Source organism: Sceloporus undulatus, chromosome 5, assembly GCF_019175285.1.
Source record: "Sceloporus undulatus isolate JIND9_A2432 ecotype Alabama chromosome 5, SceUnd_v1.1, whole genome shotgun sequence".
Classification (NCBI taxonomy): domain Eukaryota; kingdom Metazoa; phylum Chordata; class Lepidosauria; order Squamata; family Phrynosomatidae; genus Sceloporus; species Sceloporus undulatus.
In genome coordinates, this window is record NC_056526.1 from 150,661,245 (window position 1) to 150,672,063 (window position 10,819).

Consider the following 10,819-nt stretch of genomic DNA (forward strand, 5'->3'; position numbering starts at 1 on the left):
TGGTGGCCAGAAGTGAAGTGAGGGAATTTCTGGCACTTCAAAATGCAATGATGTGGCTGGTTTGGGTAGTGTGGAGGGGATGTGGTTCCTCCGGCTCCACAGTTGCCCACTTTGACTGTTGATTTAGTTGAGAAAAGAATGATGTAAATGTACATGAAGGAGCCTTGGTGCGCAGTGGTTAAATGCCTGTACTGCAGCCACTCACTCAAAACCATAAAATTGCAAGTTCCATACCAGCGAAAGGGCTCAAGCTCGACTCAGGCTTGCATCCTTCCGAGGTCACTAAAATGAGTACCCAGATTGTTGGAGGCAAATTAGCTTACAGTTATAAACTGCTTAGACACTGCTTAGGCGGTATGAAGTGGTATATAAATGAAGCTTGTTACATGTACCATTCACAAGTGCTATGGGCTACATGTGTTTTGAACGTGGATATAAATATCCAAGAACAAAATGTAAACACAGCTGTAAGAGCCATCTTAGTCTGGGCTGATATCTCAAGTAATTGCTCCAACATTTCCTGTTTCAGCTTTGCTAATTTTAGAAATTTTATTATGGACAAAATACAAAATAAGTACAGACAGCAGAATCTACCTTGCATGTATATATCAAGACCATATATCACTATGTTTCAACGACTTCAACTTCTGGTCATCCTTCCAAACCTGGCCTACATTTTTATGTTCCTTTAACTCTGTTTTTAAAAATTGTGTAACTGTTACACAAAAAAAATTGTGTAGCACACAAGTGTGTATTTTCTTGAATATTTTCCCTTATTGCAACATTATACAGCTATAGGAATTGGGTCTACTGTTGCATAAGGGAAGGAGAACAGGGAGGAGAACAAACTTCTAAGGAAGGAGAAAGCCCCTTGGGCTGCTTGCTTCACCATTGCTTCTATTAATGCCTTTACTGCCAGAATCACTATAATTATGCCTTACAGCAAGTATGTTGCATGTCTTCACTCAAGAGAAAAGAACACTTGCCACTCCTAATTTCTAGATATAATTGTAGACAAAGTTCATTAAAGTCAGACTATGCAAATACAGTGGACCCTTGTATAACAAAATCCGTGTATACTCAAGTCCCATTAAATATAATAACATAGCAAAATGGTGTCCCTTATAAAAAATGGGAAATAAAGGTTTGATATCTGAAATTTATTCTTTTTTTAACATTTTCAAACCGTGTATGCTTGAATCCATGTCTAAAAAATCCGTGTATAAGAAGGGCCAACTGTAATCCCTTCATCTTTCAATCAGCATCCTTTTTCTCTGCTGCTAAGAATTTATTTCATGGAAAATCCTACTATGTGGACTAACTGGTCACTCCCTGTTGCTGTTTTTTAAAAAGGCTTCTCTTGGGCTCAAAAAGATCCAACAACACCCCCAAAACATGGTATATTACTCCTCCCCCCCCCCCCACTCTCTTAAGGGCATCTGGGAGCCCAACATTTATTTGTCTTTGTTTTGCAGGGGATATCCTTCAAAGTTTATTGGCAGGGTAGCCTCCTAACCTCCAAAATGCCCATCCCAGCTTAAACATATGACAAAATAAAAAGGGTGAGGGATATTTAAATTGTGTTTTTAAAAAACCTTTAGAGGTATGATACAACCAGTGGCATCACTAGGGGGGGCACAGAGGGAGCACCATGTGATATCCAAAAAGAGAGGTAACACCCAGTCAGGCCCTCCTCCCACTGCACCCCTCCCAGCTTGCCGAGGTGGCAGAGGGCTCCTCACAAGGATATTCCATTTGTAATTTTAACATTTATTGAAAAAAATAAGTAACTTGTTGTTTTAAAAAGAATATACAGACAAATATATAATAGCAATAACTCTCTCTGTTCGACCCCATTACATCATTTAAGAAATTCCTGTTTAAAGACAGAAATTCCTCCCCTTTCCCAGGCTTCTTTTTAAATAATGTAGTTTGGATTTCTGTGGGTAGGAGCATATGGCTTTTCTTTACTGCACTACTAGGGAAAGACTTGTGAAATGGTTCATAGCAACTGAGGGACTTGCACTTTACATGTTTGCAAAAAACCTTCTTGTCTGGCTTCACTGGCGTTTCAGATTTTGTAAATGTTGTTCAAAGCAAGGCTCTAATTGCATGTATACAGTACTTCTGTACAAAAGCTATTAAAATAAGTTGGGAAGCATTATTTTTAACTTATATGTATATGAATATATCTTTGTAATGAAAAATATGCTTGGAATTACATACAGTAGAGAAGAAAAATAAGAGTGAAATAATTATGTGTAAGCATTATTATATGCTTCTAACACAGGCTGAAATAAGAAAATTCTTTTCTGTCTTGTTTTGGATAGCTAAATTTCCTTACGGATGTGTACTGAATGTAAAACAGTAATAAAAGAGAAATTTGCCTTTTAATATTGTCCATTAATTCCTGTACTGGTTTATTTTTAGGCCCAGTATACAGTTTTGATAAATCTACTTCATCCTGCATTTCTACAAATGCACTTCTTCCTGATCCTTATGAATCAGAGAGGTAGAATATTTTTATGTATATAATTTCAGCCATATGCATAAAGATTTGCAAAGAAACTATTTGGTGCTTGTGCTTCACATTTTAGGATGCCATTCAGCAACACTTTATTCCTTGGAATGGCAATAAGGACCACATAAGAGATAAATTGCTGGATAAGTTACCTTTTTAATTTGATAATTGTCTTGCATATTCAGTTGAAATGTTTTTCTTAAAACACCTGGATTAGCATGAAAAATCTGTAACTATGAGAGACAGCTGTCTGGGAGTTAATTGTCCTTTTAACAGTGTTTTTAAAGGAACTTGCAAGTAGAAGAATGAAAAATCATGGCACAACTGAAATTAAGGGGTAGTAGTGTTCCCAGGTCAGGACTACTCTAGGCCCTGAAATTTCAGGGCCAAAATCTGAGACCTAGGAAATGGGCTCTACTGAGGTTTCAGGAGGTATCCCATAGCATTGCCATTAAACATGGCATTTTAAGCATCAACTACTGTTGCAGTATGTTATTCAAATAATTTAAAAACACATCTAACAAGTGGGAAAAATTTATATACACGATTTTTAAGGAAGCACTCTTTCCCTAAGATATTTCTCTTTTCCCTTGTGGACTGGAGAAAAAGGTCCAGGTCCAGGCCCTGAGACCTGTCAAGCCCAATGGGATGCAGGATAGCTACAAAGAAGTAGTTTTTCTTCCTCCCCCTCAAAACTAACCCTCTTCTTTGGTTGGATAGAGGACTTCAACATGTGGAGTCAAGACGGGGGGAAATACTTAAGGGAGCCCAGCCTCATGTAGAATAGGAGTGGAGAACTTCTTTCAGCCCAAGGTCTGCATTTAGTTTGAGAGAAGAATTTGTGGGAGGTGGTAAGCTGCACATTCCATTGGCAATTGGGACTAATGGCAAAAAGGTGGAACCAAAATTGCAGTAGAATTTATCTTAAATCTCTTACTAGCTAAGCCTTTGGAGGGGCATTTCATTCTTTAAGAATCGGGAAAACATACAAAAACTGGGAAGCTACTGCAAGCTACTGCATGGGAAAGGTGGCAGGGTCACTTAGATAAATCCAAAGGTTTTGTGCCACGGGTGTCCTTATCCCATCCAGAAAGTACAAGTAAAAGGGATCACGTGAAAGGCTTTCTCACTACATCACACTGATCCTGTCATGTCCTGTCAGTGAAGTGGAATTGCATTAACAAGATGTTCCGATAATACCAAATGATGGGAAATGAGGGGGAAATTCCACTTCATTCATGGGACAATTCCACTTCATTCATGGGATCAGTGTGCTGTAGAAAGCCTTTCACGTAGTCACTTTCACTCACACTCTCTGGACGGGATGCTGTCCAGATAAGCACGATTTAGTGTGAAAGCACTTGCCGCAATCGCACAAGAAGCACGGGATAGGGACAGGACAATGACGTCCCATCTCCATGTAATAAAGTCCTAAGCCTGTGTCTTACCCTTGTGGTAAGATAAAGTATTGACATCCTACTATTCCTTTATTGAGATGCAGAAGCTTTGTCACATTTGATATCTGTACTCACATATATTCCTATGGTCCAGTTCTGTTTCCCATTCTATTTTCTGTGGTCCATTTGTCTAATGAGCTGAATAAAAAAACTATAAATCCTGAGTCCTATGCTAGGAGTAAGGCATGATATAAATACAATAAATAAATGTTTTTATAACAGAATTCTATATTCTATAACAGTATACTAATACTATGCTGATACACTTAGATATCATGCTGATACATTAATATTTAGCTATATCCTAATTTTTAGAGCTTCTTCTTCTGAATAAAGTTGTTGACATCTATATTTATTCTTATCCTGTATTTAACATCCCATATTTTTCTGCTGCTGTTTTGGTTAATGACCAACCTAAAATATTAGTTATTGAATTGAAGAATCTTGCTTACTAACCTCTATATTCACATAATTTCCCTACTGAGTTTTAGACAGTGCTAACATTGATTTGATTATTTGTTTAAACAGGAGTTTGGAGTCCCAGTGCCTTTGATCATATCCTGGTGATGATGCTTGATGCTTGGGCTTCCATCTGGATAGTAAAATGTTCCTTTTCTATTAAACACTATCCCAAAATCAATATTTTTCAAACAGGATTTTGCTTGTGGATTCTCAGATGTACACAAATTGATATAACCTGTTTTAGAAATATCAGAGTGCATAGAAAGAGTAGCAGTTATAACACTGTTATTTATTTATTGTTCTCTTTTATTAGGGTATATGTTGATGTATCGCTCATTTCCAGTGCTGGAGAAGGGTTATTTTCTAAAATAGCAGCTGAAGCTGGCACAGTTATGTCCTTTTATAATGGTGTACGAATTACACACCAAGAGGTAACTATAACACTTCCTTATAGAAATGTTCCTGTTGTTTATTATTTCCACTATACTAGCATTAAGTTCACATTTTCTATTGTTTTACAAGGATTGGGTATAACTGGTGTAGCTATTTAGGAAACTCGCTAATATAAGGAACATACTGTATAAAGATGTCTAAATAACCACACACAGCTCTGGAATGAACAGGTCTTTTGTTTGCTGAATCACATATGGGGAGAAGATAGATCTTGATCTGCATTTGATCAGAAAGGATTTTTCACTCCTGAATATTTAATAAAATCATTCCCTGACACCTAAATTAAACTTCTGAAATGAGGAGAATCTGAATTTCTGGTCGTAGAAGTCATAAAAATAAGAGCAATTTTTTGTATAAGTCCTTATTGGGTCTCTCTAAGGTTTCTAGTAGTAAAATAAGAGGCTCAACAGACCACCCCTTTGGAGCAGCCTGCAGCCTTTCCTTGCCAGATCAGGGCCAGGGCAACTACATGCTGCAGCCCTGATCTGGCCATTCCACAGCACAAAAAGAAGTTGCAAAAACAGCTCCTTGTTGCACCATGGAAAGGGCACCTCTGCTGCTGTGGCAGCACTTTCCAGCACTGCTTTTGGCATGCATCATCTGGACGCAGCACCAAAGGAGCACCATGCACCAACTGCCATGAGGCTGGGCACACGGCGTGATGCTAGTGTAAGGACAGCATCAGGCTGTGCGTCATGCGGATGCCATGTCCCCACTCTTCCCCCAGGCCGGCATTTAATGCCAGTCTGTCAAGGCCCTTAGTAGCTTACAAAATCCTCAAGAGGTAAGAACACTCAATTTCACACAGAATTAGATTTGCCACAGATATGCTTCCAGCTAAATATCATATTCATTTTCAGAACTGTTTTGTTAAGTTTTTTTCCTTCTCATCCAGTGATAGTGAACTACTTTAGCAAATCTGCTACAAATGTGCTATGAAATTGACTTTCTGTTGTGTATATGTAATGAAGAAAGGGGAACACACACTTCCAAATGGACACTCTATGTGCTACCAGTGAAAAGACGTTCTGCAATTATTCGTTCCTTTCCTTCTTAACATTTTTGTGGAAAGAAAAAGGATGGAAAAATTGGTTGGAAAATATTGGAGGTTTAAGAAGAGGATTTCCTTACAATCCTTCATAAAATTACAACAAAAGCCTGGTATGGAAATACCATAGGGATGGGTGGATTAGGGGAGATTTTCCATTGTTAAAATTATTGAAGTGGCATAGCCTCTTCTCTGGGATCTGACTTTATTAATTTATTTAAATTATATTCCGCCTTCCTCCCAGTGAAGGGCCCAAGAACTTATTGTTACCCACACTTGCCAGATGGTTGAGTGTCACTCATAAACTCATAGAATCATAGAATCAGAGAGTTGGAAGAGACCACAAGGGCCATCCAGTCCAAACCCCTGTCATGCAGGAACTCTCAAAGCATCCTCGACAGATAGCCATCCAGCCTCTGTTTAAAGACTTCCAAGGAAGGAGACTCCACCACTCTCTGAGGGAGTGTGTTCCACTGTCAAACAGCTTACTGTCAGGAAGTTCCTCCTAATGTTGAGGTGGAATCCCTTTTCCTGCAGCTTGCATCCATTGTTCTGGGTCCTGTTTGTTCCCTCCTCAATATGACATCCCTCCAAATATTTAAACAGGGCTATCATATCACCTCTTAACCTTTTCTTCTCCAGGCTAAATATACCCAGCTCCCTAAGTCATTCCTCATGGCTTCCAGACCCTTCACCATTTTAGTTGCTCTCCTTTGGCCATGCTCCAGTTTCTCCACATCCTTTTTAAATTGTGGTGCCCAGAACTGGACACAATATTCCAGGTGAGGCCTGACCAAAGCAGAATACAGTGGCACTATTACTTCTCTTGATCTAAACACTATACTTCTATTGATGCAGCCTAAAATTGCATTAGCCTTTTTAGCTGCCGCATCACACTGTTGACTCATGTTCAAGTTGTGGTCTACTTGGACTCCCAGATCCCTTTCACACGTAGTCTCGTTCAGCCAGGTGTCCCCCATCCTATATCTGTGCATTTCATTTTTCCACCCTAAGTGTAGTACCGTACATTTCTCCATGTTGAATTTCATTTTGTTAGCTTTGGCTCAGCTTTCTAGTCTATTCAGGTCATTTTGAATTTTGATCCTGTCCTCTGGGGTATTAGCTATTCCTCCTAATTTGGTGTCATCTGCAAATTTGATAAGTATGCCCCCAATTCTGTCATCCAGGTCATTGATAAAGATGTTGAATAGCACTGGGCCCAGGACAAACCCCTGTGGGACCCCACTGGTCACTTCTCTCCAGGATGAAAAGGAGCCATTGTTGAGCACCCTTTGGGTTCAGACGGTCAACCAGTTACAAATCCATGTAACAGCTACCTTGTCTAGCCCACATTTCCCTATCTTGTTTGCAAGAATGTCATGGGAAACCCTGTCAAAAGCCTTACTGAAATCAAGATATACTATATCCACAGCATTCCCTTCAACTACCAAGCTGGTAATTTTATCAAAGAAAGAGATTAGATTTGTCTGGCATTACTTGTTTCTCTGAAACCAATGTCGACTTTTTGTGATTATGGAATTGCCTTCTAAATGTTCACAGACTCTCTCTTTAATGATCTGCTCTAGAATCTTTCCTGGTATTGATGTCAGACTAACTGGACGATAATTGTTGGGATCCTCCTTTTTTCCCTTTTTGAAGATGGGGACAACGTTTGCCCTCCTCCAGTCTGCTGGGACTTCTGTTCTCCAGGAGTTTTCAAAGATTATTGTCAATGGCTCCGATATTACATTTGCCAGTTCTTTTAATACTATTGGATGTAGTTCATCTGGTCCTGGAGACTTAGGCCTGTTACAAACGGACACCCTAGCACGGACTCAGTCTGTACTAGGGTTAGAAAGGGGCATCTCTTCCAGACGCCCCTAACCCTAGTACGGACTGAGTCTGTATGAAATGGCGGCGGCCGTTCCACACAGCCGCCGCCATCTTGACGTAGCGGATGCACTGCATCCGCACATCGCACCCCGGAAATGATGCCGCGAGTGTGCGCTTCGGCACTTGCGGCGTCTCTTCTCGGGTACAGGAAGGAGCGTGATTTTCGCGCTCCTTCTTTGCAGAGTCCGGGAACCACGCCGTTTGGCTGCTGCGGTTCCCGGACACTGCAACCGGCGGCAGCAGCAGGCCGCCGCTTTTCGGCGGTGTGTAACCCACCTTATATTCATTTAGATTAACAAGGCATTCCTGTACTATCTCTTTGCTTATTCTGTGCTGAAAATCCCGTTCTGTCCTCTGCTCCATTATCCTCAGGTTGAGTACCCTTTTCCTTTTCTGAGAACACAGAGGCAAAGAAGGTGTTGAGTAATTCTGCCTTTTCTCAGTCTTCTGTTAGCATTTTGCCATCTTCTCCACACAGTGGCCCTACCATTTCCTTTTTCTTTCTTTTGCTGCAGACATATCCAAAAAAGCCCTTTTTATTGTTCTTAACCTCTCTAGCAAGCCTGAGTTCATTCTGCACTTTAGCTTTTCTGACTTTACCCCTACTCGTGCTCACTATTTGTTTGAATTCCTCTTTGGTGATTTGCCCATTTTTCCATTTCTTATACATGTTCTGTTTAAAACGTAGCTCAGTTGAAAGTTCCTTAGTCATCCATCCTGGTTTCTTGAGACATCTCCCATTTTTCTTTCTCACTGGAACTGTTTGAAATTGTGCCTTCAGTATCTCCCTTTTGAGAAATTCCCACCCATCCTGAACTCCCTTCTCTTTTAGTATTCCTGACCATGGGATCACCTCCAGTATTTCTCTAAGTTTACTAAAATCCGCTCTCCTAAAGTCTAGAATGCGTGTCTGACTGTGCCTGGCTTCTCCTTTCCACTATATAACATACTCCAGGAGAACATGGTCACTTCCACCTAATGATTCCACCACTTGCACCCCATTAACCAAGTCATCCTTGTTGGTTAGGATCAGATCTAAAATAGCTGACCCCCACGTTGCCTCTTCCACCTTTTGTACAATGAATTTTCTCCGAGGTAAGTGAGGAATTTGCTAGACCTTGAGGATTTGGCTGAGTTTGAATACCAGCAAATATCAGGATAGTTGTAGTCCCCTATCACTACTACATCTTTCCTTTCTGAGTGTGTAGTCATCTGTTCTAGAAAGGCGTAATCAAATTCCTCTGTCTCACTGGGGGGTCTTTAGTAGACTCCCACCATAACATCCTTGTTTACCCTCCCCTTTAATTTTTATCCAGATGCTCTCCACCTTGCTGCCAGTATTGATGTCTTGGATCTCTTCACTGGTATAAATATCTCTGACACATAGTGCTATTCCTCCTCCTTTCCTGTTTGGCCTGTTTCTCTTAAAAAGGTTATACCCCTCTATTTCCACATTCCAATCATGAGACTCATCTCACCAGGTTTCAGTTATGCCTATTATATCATATTTGCTTTGTTGTACTAGGAGTTCGAGTTCATCTTGCTTATTTCCCATGCTTTGTGCATTAGTGTAGAGCCATTGCAGACCATGGGACCTCTTTACTTGCTGCCTGTGCAAGTTTTTTTGCCTCCCACTGTTGGGTACTTACACTATTTGTTTTGTTTTCTCTATGTCAGTTTGACTATTTTCTCCATCCCTTTTGTCTTCCATAATATTGTCTCCCTCCCCCACGGAACTCAGTTTAAAGCCCTCCTGATCAAATTCTTGAGACTGTTGGCAAAAACATTTCTTCCAACTGGTGTGAGATGCAACCCGTCCGTTGTCAGACCCCCCCCCCCATGGAACCGCAGCCTATGATCAAAGAATCCAAATTATTCTCAGCGGCACCATCTGCGGAGCCAGTTGTTTACATCTGCTATTTTCCTCTCCCTTCCTGGACTATGCCCTTCATCTGGCAGAAAAGACGAGATGACAACTTGTGCATCCATTTCTTTCAAGAGCCTCGTAATGATGTTCTGAAGGCTGTGTCTTGCAGTATCATTGGTTCCCACATGGACCAAAAGGAAGGGGTATTGGTCAGTAGGCTTGACCAGTCTTGTCAGCCTGTCTGTCATTGCTTTATAATATCTTTCAGAATATGTAATATAAGAAATACATGTAACATTTTATATTTGACAGAAATACAAAGCTAATGCTGCAGTACCTTTTATTTTGAATGTCAGGTGGACAGCAGGGATTGGGCGTTGAATGGAAACACAATATCCCTTGATGATGAAACAGTCATAGATGTACCAGAGCCCTACAACCATGTATCCAAATACTGTGCCTCCTTGGGGCACAAAGCAAACCACTCTTTCACACCAAACTGTGTTTATGACTCGTAAGTATTGAGCTTTTATTTGATACCAGGTGCCACATTTGAAATGTCAGAATTGTGCCCAGCAATGCACAGGTTTAATCTAGTGTACAGCTGAAAACAAGGAAAGCATTTTTGGAGGAAGACATTGTCTTTGGAAAGATAACTCATGCTTTTTTCTTTCTTTCTTTCTTTCTTTCTTTTTTTTTTGAAACCCAATGTTTTTGCTGTGTTGTGCAATCTAAGAGAAGGACTTCTTTTGCAGAAGATGCTAAAATGAACTTATATGTAAAAAAAATTAACCGTGGCCCAAAACAAATGGGCCAAAAGCACCACCTTCAGGCCAGTCTGGGGGCATGATGTTCACATGGTGCGTGCACCCAGACTGAGCTGGAGCTGTGCTGTGGCTGCCTAAAGCGGCCCAAACTCAGCCACTAAAGCAGCATGAAGAAAATGCCCCTTGCAGGCAGTCCGTTGTGGCAAGTAAGTGCTTTGAGGCCTTCTTTTTGTGTCCCGGAAAAGGCGCCATAGGTGTGCTCACACGCCATGATGATGCTCCTTGTGCACAGCACCATTTAGTCACACACAATGCATCATGGTGTACACCGTGTAGACAGGTGCGCACCAA

General features: G+C 40.7%; 1 protein-coding gene across 2 annotated transcripts in view; it reads left to right on the forward strand.

The window, feature by feature from the left end:
- SETD7 (SET domain containing 7, histone lysine methyltransferase) overlaps window positions 1-10,819 on the forward strand; it is a 35,098-nt gene that overhangs the window by 11,800 nt on the left and 12,479 nt on the right. The window contains exons 5-7 of one of the 2 annotated variants that reach the window (XM_042468774.1): window positions 2,431-2,512; window positions 4,754-4,871; window positions 10,058-10,215. In XM_042468774.1, the coding sequence (XP_042324708.1) occupies window positions 2,431-2,512; window positions 4,754-4,871; window positions 10,058-10,215 (358 nt within the window). Of the gene's footprint in view, window positions 1-2,430; window positions 2,513-4,753; window positions 4,872-10,057; window positions 10,216-10,819 lie in introns of those variants that run through there. The other variant, XR_006104104.1, reaches the window with a different exon arrangement.